Source organism: Epinephelus lanceolatus, chromosome 4 (genome assembly GCF_041903045.1).
Source record: "Epinephelus lanceolatus isolate andai-2023 chromosome 4, ASM4190304v1, whole genome shotgun sequence".
Taxonomy (NCBI): domain Eukaryota; kingdom Metazoa; phylum Chordata; class Actinopteri; order Perciformes; family Serranidae; genus Epinephelus; species Epinephelus lanceolatus.
The window spans coordinates 26,820,431-26,847,108 of NC_135737.1; the positions used below are offsets into that span (position 1 = coordinate 26,820,431).

Below are 26,678 nucleotides of genomic sequence, written 5' to 3' on the forward strand. Positions count from 1 at the left end.
ATGGATGGATGGATGGATGGATGAGGTGTGTGGTAGAGTGGAGTGGGGTGGGAGGGGCACACACGTGCACTCTGTGTGTGTGTGTGTGTGTGCGTGTGTGTGTGTGTGTGTGTGGCCATGATGCTGACACAGGCCACCAGTCTGTACCAGGGAGGGAAAGAGATGAGAGGAGGCTTGGAGCCAAAGACGGACGGAAAGAAGAAGAGGAGCACTGTGTTACTAATAAGACCTATTCATCAGCCCTGGACAGAGAAAGAGAGAGAGAGAAAGAGAAAAAGAGAAAGATGGAAGACAAAAAAGCTCTCAAACCTTTTCAAATGCAAATTCTGATGGTTTACTGTTGGATGATTATTTTCATTATGGAATACCCTAATGATTATTTTCTGGATTAATCATTAATCATTTTGTCTTTAAAATGCCAATCACACCGTCCCATGTCTCGTTTTGCTCGAGAGAAAAGCAGCAAATCCACACACTGAAGAAGCTCAAACAAGCTGTTTGGCATTTTGTTTGAAAAATAGCTGAAATCAAAACAGTTGCCAATTATTTTTCGACCAATTGACTAATCATTTCTGCTCTTAAATGGTGTTTCACATTCTTTCCCATAGTGGCACCCCTGAAATTTTTCACAGGGGTGGCCACATGGGGCAGCTTAATATCTTCGGGAGGCACACCAAAATCAAAAGCCATAGCTGAATATGAGGAATTCGCTTACACTACTGTAGTCGATAGGCTTGTTAAAAACTGTGAATATGAGAGTTAAGGAATCACATAGTGATATATTTTGGTTCCTTAATTTAAAGCTCATATTACTATTTATCTGATCACAGCTAGTCATAATGGTTAACAAAACACCTTGCCAAAGGACTGCAGTTGAAAATTAGTCTAATGGCTAACACTGGCACATTTACAGAGATGTTGATTAATGTGCAATGTTCTTTTAAATAAATAAATGAAATGAAAATGAAATGGTGTGCACAACAGTCCCATTTTAATGTGGGTATATGCATGAGTTAGGCAATAGCCTAATCTTCAAATAAGCTGGTTGTCCCTTGAGCAAAACATTTACTAGGATCAAGCCTTCTCAAGTTTAGGGGAGACTAGTAGGTACCCACAGCACCCTTTTTTATTTTTGACCTTGAGAGGTCAAGGGACCCCTTCGCAAAAGGCCATGCCAGTTGTTTCCTTAGCAAAAATTTAGCCTAACTTTGGAGCATTATTTAGCCCCCTTCTCAACAAGCTATGCCAACAAGGTTGGTACCAGTGGATGCCTTAGGCCCCGGTAACTCAGAAAGTGTTTTGTAATTGTTTATAATGAGAATTAAGCTTTTTGCTTGCGGTTTTAGCATTGTGACACTCTTGCTTTTCTGTGCTCTAGGCGCCCTAGAGCCCTGAACTCCTCAAGTTGAATAAACTCAAAGCGGAAAATGCCCTGCGTCGTCTCTTTTGTTGTCATCTTTTTTCCCCATTGGCCAATCGGCTAATTGGTGGGCAGTGGGTCTTATGCAGTGGTCACGACAAGTTTACAGTTGGTAAACAATGGAGGAGAAACTGGTGGTAGCGGTTGCTGGATACCCAGAACTGTACAGCCTGACAATAGACAGTAGGTTGTCAAACTGCCCCCAAGTCATCCAAAAATATGCCTGGAAAAGGCCATCATGGAGGAGAAAGTCCTGGACCAACTGGTGGTACTTCCTGTGATCCACCCTCTTTTTTAGAGTCTCATGTACCCACACAGATCTCTGTTTCCCTGTGCCCAACAACTATTTCCTGACAACCTCTCGCCAAAGCTAGAGCAAGTACCCTCTGCCTGTCCATTTTAGGGACTAGATACTAATTACTGTAAAGAGGTGCAGCAAGATTTTTTTTTTACTAGTGATGTCCCATTTAGTGCGGCGCAATTCACGTTTTGCAACCTGCAAACACCTTCTGTGTCATCGGGGCCTTAAGTTGTTTGGTTTCACAAGACCACTACCTTTCTAGCCTAAAAAAGTTATCATGCCACAGCCCCTTACAGACAGTAATGTTGGCCTCCAATTATTTTCACCAGAGGGGGCTGGTGGGGGGCTAGCAACTGTATCAGGGGGGCCATGATGCCCCCTGCCCACCTTCTGGGAGCGCCACTGCTTTCCTACTCCATGAATATACTGTATCTAAATATCATACATATGTATAATGTATCTAGTACTTTGACATTTGGACATGATCAAAACTTATGAAGTGTTTAAAGCATAAATTTATATTTACATTAATGATGATAATATTCTCTAAATATATTGTGTTGTATTATGATCATGTGTTCATAGGGAAAATATACATTACAGCTTTTTTATTAAAGCATATGGATGACTTGTCCTGATCAGCTTAGTCACAGAAATCCGCTCATGTGAGTATGTGTGTGTGTTTGCGTGTGTGTACATGTTCACACACACACATGCTCTTGCTTGTTCATATGTGCATGTTTTACCGTCAAACAGACTGGCCTGGTCTCACCACACTCACACTGAGGGATCCGTGACAAGAGAGAGGGGAATCCAACAGCAAGCTCTATCGATCCAGACTGGAAACCCCCCTCAGGCAACACACACACACACACACACACACACACACACACACACTCTCTCTCTCTACAGCTGTGCTGGATCAATGAGTGCTCCCGTGTGAAGGACAGAGCCATACAAAGAGGCGCACAAACACACACACACCTCTATTCACACACTATTGAGAGAGATGAAAGGGGTGCTCGGTATCAGAGAGCGAGATAAGGGGCAGAGGGAGCAATACGTATCATCTGACCTAAACAGTCTCATCTGACACCCTGCAATTTGCCATTGCTCCACGGAGCAAATGTTAACACTGCACCGCACAAGTCTGCACACACACACGCGCACACACTCACACAGCACATGTAGACACAACATACAGCAGCGTGTAGGAAGCTCTATTTCAAACTGATATTATTATTCGTCACATACACATGGAAAGATCTGAATAGAGGATGAGATGAAGCAGAGAGAAGAGCTCCAGACACAGCAGAGCCCTAGAGGTGTGGCTGCTCTCTTTTGGGTGACTGTGATGAGCAGCTAAACAGATCTATCACTCATCAAATTAGATCCCCCCCAGCCCACACACACACTCTGTCCTTCTCTCTCTCGCTCTCTCTCACACACACACACACACACACACACACACACACACACATAGCACATGTCTACTAATGCCTGATTTATCCCTGTAACACAGCTATTAACCACAGTGGTGTCAGTTAGTGAGTGAGGAGCCTGGGATGTGCCAAGCAAAGGCCATTTCATCAGACTTCTTTTTGAGTGATTGGACCATTTTTTAAATCTTCTTCCATCCTCTCTCACTGACCAAATAGGAGATGTCAGTGACACAATTACATTGATTAGTATCGATTAAGGGCTGTCAACAATCCCAAACACAGCAAACAAGGGAAAAAAATCATAACAAAACTCCCATTTTTAAACTACTGATTGTATTTTTGGGTTGGGATTTCTTTAGTGTAAAATAACAGGAGAAATTTGTCATTTCTCTGAGGGCAAATGTTCTTGAGTCCACTGACATATTGGGACGACATCAGACCATTTGCTTTCCATTATTATTCACCACCTGATCAAACACAGCCAGCACGCACTGAGCCAAATATAACTCACATGGTCATCCGAATGGAGTTTGCATTGACAGTGTATGTCAGCAAGAAAGGACAGCAACACAAAGTGGATGCAGGGCCGTTTGTGATTTTGGTGAACCTCAAATGACTATCATTGGCTGACTTTCCTACCTGGGACGATGGAGACGGTGTCTTTTTCCCAGGACACCACACTGACGTACTCCTGGACGGCTGAGGGGATGAGGCACTTGAACACGGCGACATTACCCCGCATGGAGCGCTGGTCGGCCACACGGACTGTGTAGGGCTCCCTGAACACTGAGGTGTGGAGAAAAGAGCTGAGGTTAGTGAATGGAAGGATTGGGATTGGTGGTGATAGCGGATGTCTCCGAAAAGGAGAATAGGGTCAACAAAACTTGATCTTTAGTTTTAAAGAATGACAGTGTGGTGAAAGTTACCAACACTTTAGCTTGTTTGGTGATAACAGTAGGGCTGCAAGTAACAATTAGATTATCAGAGAATCCCAGAGAATGGTTAAAAATGTCCAGCACAGTTTCTTATGGTGCTCTCTTGTGTGCTGGTGTTATTTTCAATACATGAGTGGCTGATGTGCAATACTGTTATATGTAGTATGTGTTTTTATGTTTTTTGTTTTTATGGTGTATGCTATTCATATCTTCTGGACTATTATTGTAAGGCAGCAATACTTGTGCAGCTCCTGAGTCCAAGACAAAGTTCCCTACGGAGACAATAAAGTATATCGTATCGTATCATACCATACCATACTGAATCGTATCGCACCATACCGTATCATACCATACCATACCATACCGTACCATACCGTACCGAATCATACCGTATCGTATCGTACCGTACCGCACAGTATCGTATTGTATCGTATCGTATTGTATCGTATCGTATTGTATATCCTACACACTGGACCTTTAAATTTATAATGATATAAAACACAAAAAAATTATCAAATGGTCACATTTTCAAAGCTGGAACCAGCAAATATTTAGCATTTTAGGCCTGTAGGATACCAAACCACTGGTGGATGATTGTCTTGTTCCCATGTAACATGGCACTTCAGCAACATTAATGGTAGCAGTAACTTTTCACACTTTGATCAGTTTCCCATAGCCCAAGGCGACATCTTCATGAAGCTTATTTTGTACAAATAACAGTCCAAAACCCAAAGATGCTCAATTTCTCATGATATTAAACAGGGCATCAAATTGTTATTTTTAGGAAGCTGGAACCAGCAAATATTTTAGCTTAAGGAATGACTTAATTATCAAAACTACTGTTGATTCATTAGATATAAGTCCAGCATGCAGGATTTAGGCTTCCTGCATAATTAGTACATTACCCATTGAGTGCACAGTTGCCCATGTACAGTTTCACATGGTGTGTGTTTGGGATACAGGTCATAGGAAATTGCAGATTAAATAATCAACTGAACCCATTAAGAAGAGCAATGTATTCAGACAGAGTTTTTGTGAATTTGATAGTACGATTGCTTTATTGAAAGTACAGTAGATTGAGCACGTCAGTGAGTAGAAAAACGTGGGACAGACAGAATGACACACTGACAGTTTCCGTGATTATGTACAGCATACCATGACTTAGTCATACCAAAAATTAGAAAAAACAAAACAAAAACATTGGTCCACTGGAGGAGCCACAGCGATCGGTCGCATTTTTAAGCATTTTTCTGTTGTTATAGTGCCACCCAGTTGCCAATTAGAGTTAAATTTCTCCAGTCACCTTGAGGCGTCCTGTTCTACATATCTACCAAGTTTAGTAAAAATTGATATGGCGATTAGGCCTAGATAAGAAATTAGCTCTCTAGCGCCCCCATTTTGTTTGATGGGGTCAATAATGGAGGGGTCCCCTCAGATTATGTGTGGTCATATGCCTACAAAGTTGCGTGGTGATCGGTGAAACCCTTGAGATGTTATACACCTTTATATGATGAGCCACGCCCTCCGCAATATTCATTGCCTTATAGAAGCTCGGTTTGAGTAAGTTTTCCCACTTTTGCCAAGAGGGAACTTTAGATATTGGTCCCTAGATTATGTTCACTGAGTTTCATGCAGATTGGTTAAACAGAGATTGATTTTAAGTGTTTTTCAAAAAAAATTCAAAATGGCGGAAAATCTATATAACCTGAAGTTATGGGTTCTTGAGGCAAATTTGTTCCTCATGAGGAGAGGCATCTCTGTGCAAAGTTTCATGTCTCTACGACATACGGGGCATGAGATATGCCCATTCAAAGTTTGCAATTTGGCCAATTGATGTAATATTGCTTCATTCGCATCCTCCCATGACCCTCTACCACTGTGCCAAATTTCACATGGATTGACCAAGTCAGTGAGGAGAAAAATGTGGAACAGACACACAGACAGAGTTTTCATCATTATATAGTACGATATTCAAAGCTATGTTTTCATTAGTTTATAATCTCCTGAAAATAAAAATCACAGTATTTTTGTTAACTTAGAATAGGCTGTTTACATCTCTATATTGCACAGGTCCTCTTCCACACAGTCCACCATGTTATCAAGAAATAGACAGAAGATATCAAACACTGGCTCCTGACAGGGCCATTTGCGTTTTCAACGTCAGCCACCTTAACTCTCCTACACACTTGGCACACAGGAGACATTTCAGTTCTGCAACCTCACTGTTAGATGACACTAAATCCTACACACTGGACCTTTAATTCATTAACTGACCAATTTCAACACTGTATAAAAGTAACAGTTCATTCATCTTTGCTACACATGTTGACACTGTACAGTTGACATCCCTCTGTCCTATTTAACCCAGACTAAAAGCTGGGCAGGTCTAGTAAACAAACTTGTCTGGTGTCCTGTTCAACCCCATTAAGCGAGCCTTTCCCTCTTTAGCCCCACATCTGAAGTCACACTATGATTGTAAGGAGGGCTGACACAGAGCTGCGTTGAAGGGGATACACAGTGAGTGGCCCTTGGCCTTTTAAAGAACAACGCCACAGATGCTATGCGACGGCAGAGGAGTGGAGGGTTGCTCACGGCCGATGGACCTGTCACATGCAGGCGCCGGGCTTCAAAAACACACCCCCTGCACATGGCACGCAGAGCACTAGGCTGTGAATCTGTGCCAGTGTAAAGAAAGGATGGTGGTGATTAAGACGGGCTTAATGATGAAAACAGTAGCCTGTAGCTAACCAAATTATCTCTCCAGTTAACTCCGTCACATTTAGATTAGTGAGAAAAGTGAAATGCTGAATCAGAGCATACATTTTCATTAAATAAATTAAGTAAAGTGGAATAACATTAATGGATTATTTTGGTGAGGAGGAGAGACAGGTAGTTCAAGGGCATGCTAGCTTGACTGAATGAACACTGGTCTGTGCTTTCTGAACTGGGCTTACCCTTCATCCTGATCTTATTTGTATAAAGGGGTGTTGCCACATTTTCTGAGACTATCTTTCATGAGTAAGATGAAAGAAAAAACAGTTGCAGGAATCAAATCTCAGAGAGGCTGATGTTGGGGAGTGTTTCTGGCATCATATTCAAACACAATCTATCTGTTCACCAGGCTTCCCATAGAAATGAGGACAGTAATGGCTTAACAATGTAAAACAAACACACACACACACACACACACACACACACACACACAAAACACAGGGAGTGGCCCCACCCTCCCGTGTTTTCGCTCTCTCCCCCAGCTCTCCAGTGATATAATTAACGCCTAGCCTGAAGGCCAGTTTCCTTGGTCATTAATAATGCTTTACGCCAGCCGCCACTGTCACTGGAACCCAGTGGAACCAAAGCTGATGTCCTTGTCCAAATGGTGGGGAGTCTTTCACCTTAAAGTCCGAGGTTTAATCTCCCAAGTCTTTGTTTGATTCCGTCCATTGCTCCTACACTGTTCTACTTTTTCATAATTGGCTGGACCTTGGACCCTTTCTTTCTTCTTTCCTGACTTGTGACTGAGTTAAGACTGGAATAGAGCGGAGACTATTCTTCCAACATTGTTGAAATTTAACCTTGCAGCATGCAGTATATGTGGCCATTCAGAACATACAGTATATGAGGTTCATCTTGCTTGTACATCAGCTAAATTAATAGTTGCAGTAAGATATTCTCTGGAGAGCGCACCACTTCTCACTCACCTGAAACACAGGACGCTAATGTGAGCTGAAGCGTCATTTGTAAACAAGACAAAGCTAAAGGACAAATAATTCCAATCAAGTCTTCATTTCAATTCTTCATTCAAACAGCCCCTGCTTCTCACTGATGCCATCTACCTACAGATCAATATCCAGGATCGACTGAGTAGCCTCGGCTATTGTGGCCGAGCCAATTCTTTCAATCATTTATTTACTCTCTGATTGACCCTGCTGCCTCTCGTCAATACCAGGGAAAATCCCCAATGCCCACTGTGCCTCTCATAGAGTGTTTAAAACCAGCTTGACAGCTTGTAAATGTTTGGTGCAATGATGACACTCATCACATGTCAATGCAGTGGGAGTTCAAATCCAGTAACCTCAGGTTTCTGCTTCCCGTGCTTTGACCCCAGCTCGTCCTACGACTGCTAACCTCGAAGAAAGTGTCGTTCAGCCCCTCCTCTCCCCATTTAAATGAGTGAAATAAGCCCTTTATGGCAACATGCCCTTGTACACAACCATGTAACAAGCTCCAATAAGAGACAACTGTTGTGATAGCATTGTCATTTAACACACGTTTCTCTTCCAAGATATGAAAGACACAGAGGAAAAAAAAAACATTACATATTCATTCTCTTAAGCCTTGTGACAGGATGCAAATGGTAGCCCAACTGATTTGTGTGTAAATTGCACTCCCCCTCATCGCATGCGCAGCAGAATCATTAGGATGTTACTGATGCCTGACTATATGCAGCCTGGTTGCCTAGGAACGAGCTAAAACATGGGTCTGGTGCACTGGGCGCACTGGGAGGCAAGTCTTGTATCACTGTCGCTTCAATAATTAACGACGGGGAAACCAAATACTGCATTTACTTATTCATAAAGCGAGCAGCAAAAACACAGAGAAGGAGAAAGAGAAAAATAATGACATACAGGAGAAATGAATGGATGCAAGCTCCATTATTAAATGGATAGTATAAGAAAAGCAAGCCTTGTGTATCAGGTTCAGGGACCCTACTTATTGTATTAGTAAGAAAATATCAGCCAGAGAAACGATAAGGAGGGCAGATGGAGGAAAGGGATCTAAACACCTGCTGTCTTGGCCCGGGCCTACATAGGTTTGTGTGTTTTAGTTGGGACAAAGGGGAGCTGAGGTGAGCTCATTGAACAGGTGTCCTCGTTTTATTTTATTAAGTTTGTGTAAAGAGGACAATGAAGCCCTCGGACTCAGGCAGAGTGTTTTCCTAGCACAAATGACTGTAATGACTTCCTGTATGTGCGAAAGGTATGCTTTCATTTTTAGAGTAAACTCACACGTCTGCCATTGAGTCCCTGAACTTCTTACCAAAGGTGAAAATGACTTCTGTGTCCTCAAGAAAAGAAAGTGAAGAAATGAATTGGGAAGAGATGATTACATGTTGGTGGAATGGAGGTCCTTGAAATACAGTGAGGCCTTATTCCTGAGGCTGTAGACCCTGCCAAACTGCTAGAGATGTTACACACACAAACAGCTTTGCTTTAGGGGTTATGACCCAAATCACAAAAATGACTTAATGCAGAATTTGTTTGTCCATGTGACATGGATTTGTTTGGAAACTGATTGCCCTTCTTATCCTTCTGGCACAATAGACACAGATGATGTGCTAGCTTTGGTATGATTCAGTTTCAAAACTGAAACAGGTAGCAGTCCCAATCACCACAGAGGAGTACAGTTACATATTGGCAAAATCATCAGAAATTATTAATTTTATCATTACATATAATGAGTAGGGTTGAAACAAGTATTCAGTACAGATAATATGTTTTTTACAAATACGGGTATCATTCGAGTAAAATGTGTCAATATCCGTGATGATGATGACAGGAAATCCTCATTTGCGTAGCTGCATTCAGTGTCTTACTTTTGTGATCAAAAATTATCTGAAGTTCTGTAAATAGTTTTCTAATGAATACTAAATATAGCAACTTCTGAAAAACCCATACAATTTCTGGCTTAAAATAACAACATTATTAGGTTAAGCTCCACCCATTGCAAGTACAGGTACAGATAAATTAGTTGGTTGTATGGGTACAGATAACCGTGTACTCATTCATCCCCAATAATTAGTGTGTGTTGTTTTGTTTTTTTTTGTTGTTTTTTTTTGAAAATCTACATTAAAGGGCCAAAGTTAGTATAGACCAAGTATCTGGGATATTAAAGAAGAAATACAGAATTATGTATTTACAATTAATTTTACATTCAATTTTTTTTTAATTTTACAATAAAACTATGGGAGAAAATAGTTTTTTTCTAATGTTGTTTCAAAACAAAATATCATCATATGCCTCAGGAATTAATTTTTTCTAATTCACACTGTTAATCTAAGGCAAGCAATTTAGAGAAAAAGTAAAATAGCTATGTAATAATAAAGAAATCAGTGAAAGAAAATAAACTGTTCATGATCAAATACATTTTCTACTATTTTCACCTTGTTCATTGAAAAAATATATTTATATTTTGATTCACTACTGATTTTGCATTTTTAGTCCATTTACCTTGAATCATAAGGCATGCATTTTGCAAAACATTCAACATGTATTCGGTCATATTTTTAAGTGTAATTTTCCTTCCTTCCAAGCATTCACTGGATTCAGTTTATTTCCATATGGTGTGACAATTAAATGGCAGACTCTTGAAGTTTACTTGAGTTGTGTAATGCATCACAGTGAACATGAAGCCTGCTTTCATTCTGTCTTCGTTATATAATTGTTGTGACAGAACAATCTGGACTTCAAACTGCAGCAAGTTATGTGATGCAGCCACTCAAGCAAATTTCAAAAGTTTGCTAGTCCATTTTTATGCCATAAATAAAATTAAAGACATATAAAAAATCATAAATTCTACAACATGCATTTAAAAAGCAGTAAATATACATGATTTGTAGTCAAGAGGCTAAAAACTGCAAAGACAGGCATGGTCTGAAGACAAACCAGTTCAGGATAAAGACCATATACTTTAATTTAGCTGTCTGTCAAACCTCATTCTGAAATAAAACAATTTTACATTTTTAACCAAACAATAAGTGCGTGTGATAGATTAGTGTTCAGAAAGATGCTGTCAGAGAAGCTTGAGTAAAAATAAATACAGAAAACTAGATTAGCTGCAATGAGAGAGCCAAATTAAAACATATACAGGAAAACAAGCAGCCCACATAGTGATTTTCATAAATGTAGAGCCATCCAGACAGGTGCTAGTGCTATTATTGGCCCATAATCAGCATGCATGGGAGAGGGTGAGAAAGAGGGTGAGGGATAGAGAGAGATGTGAAGATGTGAAGAGAAAGGGGAGAGAGCAGAAGGGAGGGAGGACGAGACGGATGGCGAGAGGGAGTGGGGGTGGGGCAGATTTTTTGGGGGGATGTCACACTGCGAGCTGTCAGCTGCCATCATTCTCCTGCGCCACCTGAGACAGGGCATGCCACACCCTAGCGCTCACGCCTCTGTCGCCCATGGCAACTACAGGGTTGTGTATGTGCGTGAGTGAGTAAGTGTGTGTGTGTGTGTGTGTGTGTGTGTGTGTGTGTGTGTGTGTGTGTGTGTTGTGTAGGACTCTGGAGGTAATGAGGTGCACACACATGCACGTGAGCCCTGGTTATGGAGCTGTGGAGTTGTGGTTGCCTCAGCATTTAATTGATTAATTGTTGTAATTATTTGGGCGGGAAGGTCATCCCAACACTGAGGCTGGCTAGAAGGTCACTCTCACGCTGGAGGGACTGTCCTCCTCTAGGGACCACACAGGCCATATGGGTGTGTTTATGAGTGTGTGTGTGTGTGTGTGTGTGTGTGTGTGTGTGGTGGCGAGGAAGAGAATCCGGCAGCATTTGAAGGAATAATTTTGTTCGTATCCATGTGTGGTGCAGGGAACTGCTGACTGTCTCTTCATGCAGGATTGATCAACACAGTCAAAATGTCTGCCTGGCTATTACCGTGACCTGAAAATCCACTTTTTTTCATGATTCTGTTCACATCTTTCCATGTCTGTAGCTGACTCTCCAAAATCTTCCCTGCCAAACACCCTGACAAAGAGCTGGCAACTAAACACCAAGAGCCAGCTTGACGAAAATGGCTCTGTGTGTGTGCACACGTATATGTGTGTGTATATGAGTGTGTGTGTGTGTGTGTGTGTGTGTAGTTAGGGGACTTTCCAGTCCATGGACAGATGGAGAGACTGGGAGACAGGAGGCTTGCTGGCATGAGCTACGCACAGGCTGGTGTGCACGTAAGAGTGTGTGTATGTGTGTGTGTGTCTGAGTGGGTGCGTGCATGTGCATATGCATGTGAACATACATGTCTGTTGTATACACGTGTATCCAGTGTGTATTACATTAGGTCATATGCATGTGTTTATGATGTTGGTGTGTGTGTGTGTGTGTGTGTGTGTGTGTGTGTGTGTGTGTGAGAGAGAGAAAGAGCAGTAACACCTTCCCTCAGTGTGTTCAGCGCCTCTCTCCAGCTTTGACCTTGGCAGGGAGTGCGGACAGGTCACCACACCAACTGTCTATGTGGCTGTGTGTCTGTCTTCTACAGGGTTTTTAATACACAGGGTCAAGACGCTGCGCTTTGAGACACTTCACCCCCACTGAGAGAAGGTGTTGGTTTAGGATGCCAATACGACCGCCGTTTGGGTGACCGTATTTGCAGGTGCTGGGCCGCAGCTAGGTGATACTGTTGTCAGTATCACTGCGATTAGCTGGGTGTAAGACACACTTTTATAAAGATGTGGCAGAGTGATACATTTGATAACAAAGATATTATTTATGTATGTAAGCCTAGCGATCTTAAAGGGGCACTCCACCAATTTTACATGATAATCAGTTTACCTGCTATAAAATGTCATCTGTGGCTGCTAGAGAAATTCTCAAAGTCTGAAAAAACAACCCTCATGATGTCACCAGCGTTACCTCAGACTGGGCGTTAGACAAACCGAAGCTGTTTGAAAGATTGAAAGACGTCAACATTACCAGTTAGGGAGGGTCTGATGAAAGACAATATTGGGTTGCATTAAAAAACCCAATCTCACTCCCAACTTGTCAAATACTGACGCTTGGTCAGCAGCCCTGGGTATCAGACACCGACGCACAAGGACACCCCTTAGCAGCAGTATGAGACGCACTAGTCTTTGGCATTTTTTGACGCTCTGGACAACTACCATAATATAAAGAGCTAGAAAGTCTTCAGAGGGCAGGCAGGAGTGTACTTGGATGGGTCAAACAAACTCTGGACTTCCACCCAAGAGTCAGTGTAAAACCAATTGACTCAATTGAGTTATTTTAATAGCACCGTAGTGTGCTGCTATGTGTAGCATACTATGCTAGCAACGTACATCACCTGATGCACGTTAAGTGTATTACATGATATCACATTATGTCAGTAACAAACACTCATGTTTCTCTCTAAATTTAACCACGTGCTTTTGTTGCCTAAACCTAAAGGAAGTAGCGAAGTGTAAAACTGCCGTTCTGAGTTCATTTTAAAAGAGACTGTATATATTTCACTAGCAAAAACTGTAAACCTCCTGTGAGCATGGAAGTTTATTTTGAAAAGACATGCATGGAACAAGCATAAATTTACTTGCCATCCCTGGGTGGCAAAAACTGACACAGTAAGGGTACCTAACACGTCACATTATGATGAGTAGGATCACAGAGCAAGTGTCTGTGAGTTGGTGAGAATGTGTTGGCATTGTGGGAAATGTAGGATTCAGTGCTTTTTGAAGCCTGACCCATACTAGGGATTAAAAGTCAAGATAGAAGATCAGCTTCAGGTGCTTCAATTTTGACCACTCTTATTTTAATCCGTCTCTTGTGAGTCCCTCATCTTACTGAAGTTCCGATACAAAAATGCTGGATTACACCTTTTGTGATTGGGCCAGTCTAAGAATGAGTTAATATCATTGGAGCAAAAAGTGTGGAATCCAGAAAAAGTGCTGCTGTGCCACTCTCTTCGTTATGACATAATTTTAAATTACACACATTTTTTGAGTTGTTAACACAATACATTCATACACATTGTATATGAATTGTTAGTACAAATGTTTTTGGGAGACCCTGTGATGAACACTGCATCAGCATCACTCGTTTGTGTCTGGCAGGGGCCGCCAACTTGGCTAAATGTTGTCAGCACTCTCACTATGTCACTCTAAATAGCAATAGCAAGCCAAATGGAGGTGGTATTACGTTAGCTTAGCATAGGGCTGAACCGCTGGCACTCCCCACCTTACTGGTTGATTTCCAAATACATGTAGGAGAAGGGGAAAAGGCTGAAACGGCAGTGTTTTATTACTCTTTAAAGGGATAGTGCACAGTTCATATCTCTGGGTGCATTACTTGATTCAAGAAACATTCGAAAACTTTGTTACACTAAGGTAATGTCACCATTCAAAAGTCCTTCAAAGTGCATGCAGAGTCCTAAAAGTTTTGATGTGGTTAGTAAGAAAAACGAGTAAAGTTCCCTTTGACCATTGACTTAGTTTGCATCCAGTGTGTCCAACCCTCACCTGCTTTGATGTGGATGCTGGGGCTACGAATCTTGCCTGCTTGGTTCTCAGCAGTGCAGAAGTACTCGTTGTCGTGGATAATGCTGTTATAGGCGGAGGGGGAGAAGGGGTAGAGCTGGAGGGTGCCGTTGGCATGCACGTGGCGGATATGGGGCACGTCGTAAATGTCGTCTCCGGCGGCCAGGTACCAGCGCAGGACGGCATGGGGGGCGCCGCCCGCAGGGCAGGGCAGGGACACCCCCACCGAGCTGGAGAAGGTCACCCGCTGCAGGGAGGCGTTCACAAAGTACAGCCGCGTAGAGACAACATCCTCACTGTTGACTGTTAGGATGAGAGAAGGGGAGACAGAGTTAGTCAGTTGGTAAGTGTCAGACATAAAGGCAGCATTCACACATCAGGTGGGGAGCATGTGCGCAATTAAAGTGCACTGCTGAGGAATAACTGAAATGGTAATTATTTAAAGGTCCAGTGTGTTGGAATATAAGTATGTCTTCTTTAGTATTTAATCACCTAAAAAATTAGACTTGTCATGTTTTCAGTATCCTAGCATGAGTATGTTTATATCTACATAGTGGGTTGGTCCTCATCCACAGTGTCTTCTATATTGCACTACTATGTTTCTACAGTAGCCCAGAGCAGACAAACCAAACCCTGGCTCTAGAATGGGCCATTTGCTTATTCGCATCAACCACCATAGTAAGTAGCTCCTCTGTGATAAGCAGCACCAAAAAAAAAACAAAACATTGTGAAACTACTTTATTCACTAGGCTAGCAAACCATCTCTGATGTGCCGAACAGAGTCAGGGAAGTGATTTGTAACCTACTCTGCTTTATTTCGTGTTTTACTGGTCTTAATCACCTGGTCCATTTGTTTTGGAGAGGAAGAGACCTCTGTGGATAATTCTGCTCCTAGTAAGAACCTCCTGATCAATGAACACTGTAGGAATTCTAACCGGAAAAACTTTCAGCTGGATGCAATCTGCAATCCTCACCACTAGCTGCCACTAAATCTTACACACTGCTCCTTTAAGTGACACTTGAAACAGATGATGAAATAAATGACAACACTGCATAAAAAGAAAATAATGTAATGATGTATTAACACATGACCTGCCTAAAAATACAACTAACACGGATGAAACATCATAATGCAAGTACCAAGTGTTCACACAAGCTGTGCACAAATACAGTAATGATATAGTAAAAGGAGTGCTCTGCAAAAGTATTATAAAAGTGCTTCTGCCTCTATTCTTTACTAAAATAAATGACATCAATCATGACTGTATAATAAAGATGGACATGTCAGTTTCCCAAAAGTGAAGCCAAAACATCTCACCCCCTGATGACTGGCTGCAGTTTATGTTTTAAACTCCGCCCCCTGGCATATGGGCCAAACTAAAAGATCAATGTACACATCAAATTTTTCCCAAAGATGGTGTCTGTCAATTTTGGTAGGTCTCATCCCACTGCTGTATGTTAAAGTGATTATTTTCTGGATAAGTTTGGTTTTAATTAGTTATTTCATGCTATAAAAAGAGGGGCTGGGGGTGTGCTTGTGATCAATGTTGCTGCTAGCAACTGGTTGGATGGGTATATGGGTGGGAATTATGACGACGCAAAGATCACTATTGTGCAGACTCTGGCTCCAAATGATGTCACCAGCGCAAGATGCAGATTTGCCAACTAGCTTTTTGCCAGAAAGTTTTAAAAATGAAAATACTGACTTTTAAACAGGTCATTTTTCACAAAACAACATGAACCTGGCCAAACTCTCCTTCAAAGAAAAACAAGTTTAAAAGCTTTGATCAAATGAATGTTTTTTAAACGTATTTGTAACAAAATGTCTCGACAGTTGTGTGCCATTTCACTAATTAAACTCATTTTCCATTTGCCATGCTTCATATCTGATTTGTCCTTGAGCTATATCGTTATTTTCTTTTCAGGCACAGTCTGCTGAGATGAATTCACAGTATTTTCCATGAGTCAATTCACTGGTTCACTGGATTTTAAGGTAAGCATAACTCACTTTGCAATATTACTTAAAATACTGCCTGATCTAACAAGAACTTACACAGACACCCACATAAAGTACACAAGCTGGATCTCCAGGCATTCAGGTCACCTCAACCCAAACAACTTCCTCCCTGTGTGCCAAACTGCAGCCATCCATCTCATCCCATATGCATTATCCTAATATCTCTAATCTAATATATGTGTCCAGAGAGCCCTTTAGAAATCTGCCTCTCAATAGAAGGGAAAAATGGGTCACATAATTCGACTCCGCCACCACCCTCGTCTTTTCTGTTGATATCCTCCGTCATTCAGGAAAACAAAGTACTCACACGGGCGTGATAGCAAACTGCTGCACTTCTTAGGCCTGCTCGAGCCTGTCATATCCACTGTTCACTATCTGTAGCCGTACAAGCCCGAGGAGCCGGATACCACAGATGTTTGCTGTAAAACAATGGTACTGTGGCACAGATGAAGAGCTACAGCCAGATAAGTTGTCCTAGGGGAGATAGACCACCATATATCCTCTCTCTCAAATGCCCTCTTCCAGTTTAGAGTGGGGTAGTGAGGTGTCTCTCAAGATCTGTGTGTTTCTGTGTGTGTGTGTGTGTGTGTGTGCTGTGACTGGGGGAGGGGGGGGGGGGGGGTGTAAGGGAGTGTAAAGAAGTGCTGAGCTCAGCTTGGCTAGAGGCCAGGGGAAGACGCTGTGCCCCAAGCCAGAGAAGTTTCTTCTCAGACAATGATACTTAATTAATCCCTTTTCCTGGATTGTGTCAACAATGCCTGGATTAGCCATATCTCTTTAATTCTCTCTGCACTGGGAGAAAATAGGGTGTCGGCTAAGGCACATCAATGGAGACATAAAGACACTATCAGATGTCATTTAGACTGTAATTTCTACAGATCCTCTACATCAATGGATATCATTAGTAACTCGCTGTGACAGGAGCCCAATGGCTGTCTTTTTCAAGCTCTTAATACACGGAAAGAGCATGAATGAGTGGTTGATACAAAAGACCATTTTCATATCTGTTCTGTCCAGTATAAATAGCAACATGCGATAACATAATGACATTAATAACATGAGATGAATGGGATGAATCACATGAGAGAAGGCTCAAAAGTAAAATGCAGGGATTAGGGATAAAACCCAAACTGACATACGGTGATTTTCACCCTCTCCTCCATTGTCTGTTGTGTGACACTTCATGCATCTGTCTGCATCCCTCTATCTTATCTTTCCAAGTTACTCGTCTTTTTCTTTGCATTTCCCAATCTGCCATCATTCTTTCACCCCCCCACCCCTCCAAGACTCTTTCTCTCGTCTTTTCCTGCCACACTAGAGACAGGCAATGTTGTGTGATTGGAATTTGTATGCCAGACGCAGAGAGTTAAACCCACATAATCTCCTTTCACATTTAACACACACACAGTCTATCCACTCTGTAATCGCACTGCTGTGGGAGGCCGGTGTCCGACTTCCCTGGTTCTCATGGTTGTGTGGGTGTGCAGAGGAAGGAGGGATCGGGGAGCCGGCGCAATATTGTAGACAGGACACGGGTGGCTGGTCTGGGGGAAAGGTGCTCAGGTGCAAAGGTGTTTGGATGCAACCGCGTGAGCAAGCGCGTATGTGAGTGCGTCTGTGAGGTCAAATGGATAGAGAGGTTAATGTTAAATGACTGCCTCAGTTCTTGATGTCAAACTCCACCAACAGCAGAGGCTGAAGCGTGCAGGAGAGAGATGCGATCGCTGCTCGAGGCTCAGCGGAGATGCCGAGGAGGTAGAGAGCCATTGTTCTCCTGCCTACCAGCTAAAATTGGAGCAGATCCTTTGCATTCAAAAATCGGAATTCAGGTCAAGTTCAATCCATCCTACCGTTCAAAACCATGTCAATCACTCTCACAGGCTGCTAGGCTGACTGATCTGCAATTTCAGCACCATGGAGAGCACCAGCATGCACCGCTGGGTGAGGAACACACGAAGTGTTTCCATACCAAGCAAATAAGGAGGAAGCTATTAGCAGACAGTACCAGTGACAGTGACCTGCTTCCCTCTGATGACAAATGCTACTTATAGAGGCAGAATATTTTCATGACAAAAACAATTTACTCTAGCTTTAAAAGCCCCCTTGAAAGAAATTACAACTGTATAAGAATCTGTGTTCACACTTTCACATCCCAAAATAATGTTGTGCTTCAGACAAGTGGTTCCCAGTCTTGTTTTTGTCCGATGCACCCCCAAAAGCCTCTACCAAATGGACTCAATTACCCTTTTCATTACACACCTTGGACAAACTGGATGGCCTTCATAAAGCTGTTGACTCTGAAGCTGTCCATGTTAAGGATTTGTCTCTTTTGTCTCTTTTTTAGTAGGTTTGGTCACATTTTCATCCATGTATTCATACTACTTCCATGCAGCTGGATGTGTCAACCATTCGTTACCGTCTATGTTCACTTTCATGCTCAATGGAAACTATTTTCATGCAAAACCTGGCTTTGGGAACTGCAGTCAGATTGTTTTAGCTTGACATTTACTGGGTAAAGATCAGATCACAAGTGGATATCTCTTAACTTTATTCATTTAATGAAATTGTAATCACTATTTTTTGTTTTTGTTTGTGTTCCACTGCGTTACTCCACAATCTTTCTAGGTACACGATGGTAACTGCAGAAGTAACCTATAGATTGAAACACCATGAAATTGCTCTAACAACAGTTATTGCTTCCAGGTAGACAACTGGAAAACTGATTTCAAATGTGGAGATCTGTGAAACTGGCAAGCTTGTTAATTTCTGTTGTCATTTTCAGCCATAACTAACATTAAAAGATACATAGTTGAACATTTGATGTTTCTGCTGTGCTTATTTTATGTACTTGATAAACCAAATCTGGCATGGAAGGTGAGCAATGAACTGCTATGGATGGAGGCCTCAGCAAAATGCTTTTTAGCCACCTTAAATGAACCAATCAGTTTAAGTGCACACTATATTTAGAATATTTTCACTGCTCTACCTCACATATTAACTGATCGAGGCAGTGGGAGACCAGCATCTCCAGTGTTCTGCAAAGTATAAGTACTGTTTTTGTCAATGGAGTCTGGTGGCTTTGAGATAACGTCAGAAAAAGCTGCCTGACAGTAAGGTAAAGCTGTGAGCATCTTCTAAATATAGCATACAATTAAACTGGTTTATTTTTTAGTCTGACCTTTTTTTAAGGTGGCTTTAAACTAACCGATCGAGGCAGTGTTTGCTCACTGCTATTTTATTTTATGTGTGAGACGCAGAGGTTTTCTAAGCAGGAGTTACTATACACAAACATTGTGATTCGGTCTGTAGGGTAAAAGTATCTCTGGTGGGGAATCAATGCTTTTAACAAGAGGTTCCCAAACTTCTGGCACTTATCCCATTAAAAAGAAGTAATGTTTACCTCAGAGACGTTTATTCCTTGTTTTATCTGAATCATTCCTGAAGGCCTGACGAGATTCAACTTTCCCATAATACAAAGATTAAATGGAATTCTAAATAAAATCATCTTTTGTAGCAGAAAAATGTCTTTTGTCCACTCCTAGTCTGTTAATTATCTCTCAACTCCACTGTAATCCCATGTAAGGGTCCTGACCCCCAGGTTGAAAACCACTGCTTATTGCCAATATGCTCTAAATAATCTCTTCAAAATTAAACAACCCTCAAACCATCATGTGATATCATCAAAAACAGCCTCAAGCTGATTGAAACCAGCTTGGATGCAACAACTCAAACTCGGAAGGAAAAACCTCTAAAAAGCAGCAGCTTTATGATGCGATGGCTAATCGCTTTGTCCAGTAGTATGAATTCAGGTCACCGAGTTCACAAACACTCTCATGCACACAAAGACACATGTGTGCAACCACACAGAGGCTACTCTGCACAGATTACGGCCTCCTGTGGAAAAGACCATCATGACGATGAGGACCACGTGTCTTGTCGCAGAGACAGGTGAAGAGTTTGATGTCAAAACATCAAAATGGAGTGAGGAAGGATGGAAGGTGACGCATCTGCCTGAAAACTATCCCCATTTTGTCAGTGGGCATAACGGGTGCCCGGGCTGCAGCAGATGAGCTGTTGGTCATCCATGACACGATAAAGACAGGTCACAGCTGTAATTTGTTATTGGACAATAGTGGAATTCTTTTTTTGTCGTCCCTGGAGTCTTGGTCTCTTTTTATCTGACAGTTGAGGTGTACAAATCTGACCGCAATCAGAGGGATTACTTGAAAACAAATGAGTGAGCTGCATCAAGTAAAATGTACAGATCACCGCAGGGAAACAAAAAAAAAATCATAATCAACTGTACACATCTTATGTAAACAACATGCAGCACAATAACCCAGTTTCTCTTCTTTATCTGGGCAACATCTAACCTCAGATGCTTATCGGAGTCCTTTCATAGCCCCAGGCTTCCTTTTCACCCATTCCCCAGTGGAGAAAGAAGGAGCAAAGGATCAGCATTCATCCGATCATGAACTGTATTTTGATTCCTTTCTTCAAGCCTTGATGCTTTGATTATTATAAAGAAGGTCAAAGTGTTATGGGGTGAGACCCCCAGAAACATCTGTCCTGTCAGCTGAATGCCTCACAATTTCTTTGTCTATATTTGTTCCTCTTTTTTTTTATTTTACTGTTTTTTAACCTTCACTTTCTTTTTTGCCTGTGCTTCCTTTTGACTCAAATCTTTCTTTGCTGTACACTCAAATACATTTGCACTTTTTCTTCCTGTTTTTGCAGTGGATATGAAAATGGAGTATGAATATGTATGCTGGAGAAGCAAGGATATTGCCTATGGTGAACCGCTATGCATAATGCAGCTTTTTCTGTCTCATCTACATTCATTCAGACACACACACACACACACAGATTCATACCATCACGTGCATAGAAAAACAGGGCTATAAATCCCCCCCCCCCCCCGCTCTCACTCTTTCTCTCCTTCAAACACACACACACAAAGTCACATAAATACATTTCAGATTGCATATATACGTTCATAATGGCAAGTAGATTTTCTATGTGGTGAACCATGTACCACTACAGATAACAGCATACAAAACACATTCAGGCCAAATAGCAGCTGAAGCATTGAAGTCGGTGGCAATACAGTCTTTGCAGTGATGCTACAGAAAAATGGCAGAACATAAAAGGCAAAAGATATGATCATATCTGATAGAGGGTGCTGCTCATTTACTATACAATGACTCCAGATTGAGATATGCATTAGGGGTTGCATGACAATGTGTCTCCCTGCTTTTGTGTGCAGTCAGAAAGGAAATAATTTCTAACATGGTGTCATTTCACTGGGAGAAACACTGTAGTCAAGAAAGACAAACTGCATGGCATGATATTAGTGATGCGAATACACATACGCATGCACACAAGCATACTGTCTGTATGTATGCGTGCAACCCTGCGAGGGGGGAGTGGGGGGTGCTAAACAACCCCTATACACAGTTTATGCAGTGTCAGTAAAATATTAGGCAGCCATTTCAGCATTTGGAAATTCACATCTCCCACTTCAAAAGGATGATTTCCGTTGTTGAAGTGAGTGTCAGATTTGTAGAGATGTGTTTTTTCCCCTATTCTCCCTCAGAGACAGGGCCATAAATTGTTTGATAGTAAGCAGAACGGGAGAGAGGGAGAAAGAGAGTGAAAGACAGAATCGATTGTGAGATGCTAAAGTGAGATTGTTGAATTCTTTTTGTCATTCAAGACAAGACCGTCAATCTTTCTCCGTGCGTAATGGAGAGGGGATCGGGCTACCGGACACTACTGTTGTGCGTAAAACCTGTTGAGTGAGCGGTCCAAATTCACTTCTCTGTGTGACAGCTTAGAGCAATAGCGATGTTGTTGCTATGAGCTATGAGATCTACAGCTGTGTGATGATAAACAGACATTTGGGAATTGTTTTTTGAGAGTGGTGTGTGACAACTGGATAGGCTAAAAGCAAGATTATCCCTCTTATCATGTCCTTTGGTGCACTATGGTTCGCTCATAAAATCTTATTTTCCTTAACCAAAAATTGTTGGAATTCCCTGTTTTGATAAAAGTGTTAAAATGTGCCTTCAATACAGCACCACAACTGGAATGATCACCTCACACAAACTGGCAGACGTTTAAGACAAACAAAATGTTCAGGTTGAATATGAGACCGAATGACGTGTTGAGATGAGCGTGTTTGCGCTGCACGGGTCAACTGCCAAACACAGCGCCAACACTTGACAATGAAAACAGGCTTTGCTCGCCGGAGCACAGCGAGGGAGGCGAGTTAACCTGAGAGTGACATGTAGCTATTATACTGTGGAGCTGTATCTCTCCAAGAAAACTGACAGGTGGTGCAGGCACAGCGGGGCTCGGAGCCGGAGAAATAAGACATACAAGGGGGGGGGGGGGGGGTTCATGTTTTGACCTAATGCGACTGTTTAGAAATCATCATGCACTGCTGGACATGTGCGCCATGGATACATTGCAGGTGAATTCCATCCAAATTATTAATCTCAGATCAGTATGACTGTGAAGTCATTACAAACACATCTTTATACGTATGTTGGCACAATTCTGTAGTGAAATTACGCAGGGCGCTTTATTGAATACGTAGAAGTAGAAAAACAACCCAAACTCCCACGCACATACCCTCCCCCCTCCAATTTCTGCACATTCATCTGTACAAATCACTTTTCCTTCCCATCAAAATGGTGAACTATATGCCACACAGCACACCTCACAGTCCCCAAAACTACTCGGGTATTACACCGTGGTGTTTAAAGATAGAGACAGATAAAGAGGGAGAAGAGGTAAAAAAAACCCTCCTAAGTTGTTGTCACATCACTTCCATTAGCCACTAAAGCCTCAGTTGTCCAATCCAGACGCAACATCTCTGAGTGAATCGTGCGGGTGTAGCCTAGTAGCCACCAGAGTCTGACTCATACCGCAATTACTGGGCTCCCCCTTCAAGCACTTCTCTAGTCGGTGTCTACTTTTATTCCAAATTTACACACAGCCGGTGATCTGCAACGCCGCAGATCAGCGGCTCAGGCCGTTCTCAAGAATACACAGGGGTGCCTCGTAAAGGAAAGAGAAAATAGAGGTGATATTACAGCAGATCAGACGCCCAAACTACCCTTCTTACTTAAAATGTGGGATGAAATGGTCGTGGAATTTCGTGTGTTCTTACTGAAATCAGGAAAAAAATATACAGACATTAAATGGCATAAGTGACATTTCATCTTGCACACACACATACTCTATGGGTCTAAATATTTTTTTTAAAAAAAGGGGGAAACATAATGTTTACGCAATCAAATGCAAAAAGTGCAGACACAATATAGGTGCCAAAGTGTTTTATATCTTTGCAGAAACACTGTAACGCAGACAGCGTTCAGTTCAATGTGGAGTGTGTGTTGCAGGAGGCCTGTCGACCGAAACTGGATAAAACCGGAATCACATTAATTGATGAAATAATTATAGCAAGAGCTCTCACTCCATCTCGATCACTCCATGGCATTTTTTCCTTGAAATCTGCACAATCACTGATTGCATCTCTTCAAAGTCCACACCACAGCGACTGTCGTTTTTTTCTGACTCATTCTTAAATGTATTAATTGTAATAATTATTTAAGCCTTTTCCAATTTCTCAGGCCCTCTCCCGCCTCTCCTGGCCTGTGAGGCCTGAGAGTGGATTCCCACACAGCCCTCAGCTGAGTTTTTCTCAATTTTATTTCCATAAAATGACAAGCAACCTCCCAAATCATGACAAAGAAGAATGAGTGCATCCTCCCCCCCCTCCTCTCCCTCTATCTATCCATCTATCCATCCCTCTCCCTCTCCCCCTCCTCTCCGCACTCATGGGTGCAGGTGTGCTGATATGCAGCCAAACCAAAGCAACAAACGGTCAGTAATAACCAAAATGAATGTCAAATTAATGACAGGAAAAAAAGATGAGGAAAAAGACAAAATTCACTTAAAATTATGCAGTGGTGTGATCTGAAATATATTTCCATACTGATGTGTTAAAATAAGCAGAGACTTGTGTGCCATTCTAGGAGGCGCGGCCGAGCCAGGAAAATACGCAGTACTAATGCATATGCATGTATGATAATAGATCTACCTTTCCCCCTTAAAATAAAGTTTATTAAAAATTATATACATCTAAAATACACAGCAGCCACACGAGACAATAAATCACAGTCGAATCGTGCAAAATGAGCGGAACATGGCGCTGAAAAACAACGGAAAATGGAAGTTTGTTTTCCACTGCGTTATCTACATCTCTCCCATCTCAAGCACTCTTTCCGCTCCAGTGGCTGTTTGCAGCCCCCAACCCTCCTCCCCTCACCACACACACACACACACACACACATACACATTCACAGGCACACACACACACACACACAGAGTACATCTCGTTCAGTCACGGGACAGGGCGATGTACAGTGTGTATAATCGAAATAGACCCTGTAATCCAATTACATACAACAAAAACAGCACAGAAGTCCTCGCCGCAGCTGCAGCCTGGCAGAGGGCACTGCCAAGGCCAATGATGGAGACCAGGACCATGAAACACGCGTACTGCCCACAGTTATAAACAAATGCTTAAAGATTGTTTAAATTTTCATTAATAATAAGGTTTATAATCAGTCATCTTCAGCTACAGACCCGTGCGTAAAGAAAAACGTATGAAAATCAAGTGAAAAATAAAATCTTTTTTCACACTGTGTGGTTGTTACGAAGTGATAGAAATTCACATATAACAAAAGAACGGATCATTTTATATTTAAAAAGGCAAAGTGAATCATTCTCTTCCATCTGCAGTATTTAGAGCGAAGCCAATCAGTAGAATCTGGTGCCACAGAAAATGGTGGATGAATAATTAGACCAGGGATGATAACAACTGAGTGTGCACACACTGACACTCCTACATTTTATCAAAGGAAACAAACTGTAATATATGGCCTCGTCTTTTAAATATCCAACTGGGGCACATTATCTCCAAATTACAGGCCAGCGCTCAATACCCCCAGCATCAGTTCACACGTCTCTCATAAAATGTATTGACCCTTGTAGCCACACAGCCGCACACACACACACCTCAGCACACACGCACACACAAACTGGTGTTTATGCACTATTTTAGTGCTCCTTCCAAAAAAATTAGCTGATAAAAAAGGATGCTTTAACCCCTAGGGTCCCCCCTTCTTCTCCCTCCCTCCCTGCGCGCACGCACACACAACACACACACACATGCACTGACATCTTATTTGTGTTGGGACGGGGCAGAAAAAGTCAGCAAATACATTAAACTCCTCTGCCCACTTGGACTTCTGCGAGTAAACAGCCTACAGCTGTGGCCAGCATCAGCGCTCGAGGTCGCCCGTCTGCCCGTGCGCGCGCCTGCAGATCCTTATCAGCCTCTCCTCCTATTCAACAGCCTCCATATTCACGACACCTCCACATATTCATCATGCAAAATGCAAATGCCGTTGTCTTTTTCATCATAGCGGACGCAGTGTGCACTTTTGATCTCCGCGTGGTTTTTCCTCACTGCTCGTCCTAATTAAGTGCATATTGATTTTATGCTCATAAGATTTTTTTGATCGTTTTTAATCGTATTATCAGCTGATCATTATGAGACACACTGGGAACGCAGGAGGAATCCGAGCACTCGTTCAGGAGGAAAATAAACGCAGATCAGGAAAACATCATTTCAAAAACATTAAGAAAAAGTTACCACTCTTCCTCCAAAGGTGATTTAGAGTTTGATTTGACACCTCTGACCCTCCTTTGTGAATGCAATCAATTCACTCCAACAGCATTCATCAACCTGATAAGCTAATAAACACGCACAGCCAACTTCAGCATTGCACTGGAGAGGAGACAGCATGCAGATAAGCAACACTTGAGGAGACACATTTCCAACCTACCTTCTTGCAAAGAATACAGCAGAAGTAAAGTTACAAGCCACATGCCATTAAAAGCAGTTATATTTCACAGGAATGTTGTGCAGTCCCCCAAGAAGAGTGCACGGCGCAGCGGTCGGCCAGGCGAGGCTCCGTGCTGGACTGGTTCTGCTAATGCTCCCCGGCGGTCTCTCCAGCCCTGGTCCCACACTCTCCAGCGCCGAGAAACGAGCCGCGGAGAAAGTACCGCCTCTGCTCCCTGTTCTCTCCTCCCCTTACCGGGACAGGCTGCTGTCGCCCCACCCCCGGTATCCTAATGATGCGCCGTGATGGAGAGGTGAGCTATACGCACTAACGGGGGACCAAACGGAAACCACTTTATTACGCGCACTGGATAGCTTTTATCCGGCAGCCTG

General features: G+C 42.3%; 1 protein-coding gene across 2 annotated transcripts in view; it reads right to left on the reverse strand.

Annotated features, from left to right (window-relative positions):
- Positions 1 to 26,477, reverse strand: part of dscaml1 (Down syndrome cell adhesion molecule like 1) — a 124,758-nt gene extending 98,281 nt beyond the window's left edge. For both annotated transcript variants that reach the window (XR_013490964.1, XM_033631652.2), the window contains exons 1-3: positions 26,287 to 26,477; positions 14,329 to 14,649; positions 3,803 to 3,949 (exon numbers count right to left, since the gene is read on the reverse strand). Coding sequence is in view for 1 of the 2 variants with exons in the window: in XM_033631652.2 (XP_033487543.2) it covers positions 3,803 to 3,949; positions 14,329 to 14,649; positions 26,287 to 26,329 (511 nt within the window). In the remaining variant the exon portion in view is untranslated. The remainder of the gene's footprint in view (positions 1 to 3,802; positions 3,950 to 14,328; positions 14,650 to 26,286) is intronic.
- Positions 26,478 to 26,678: the final 201 nt, after the last annotated feature.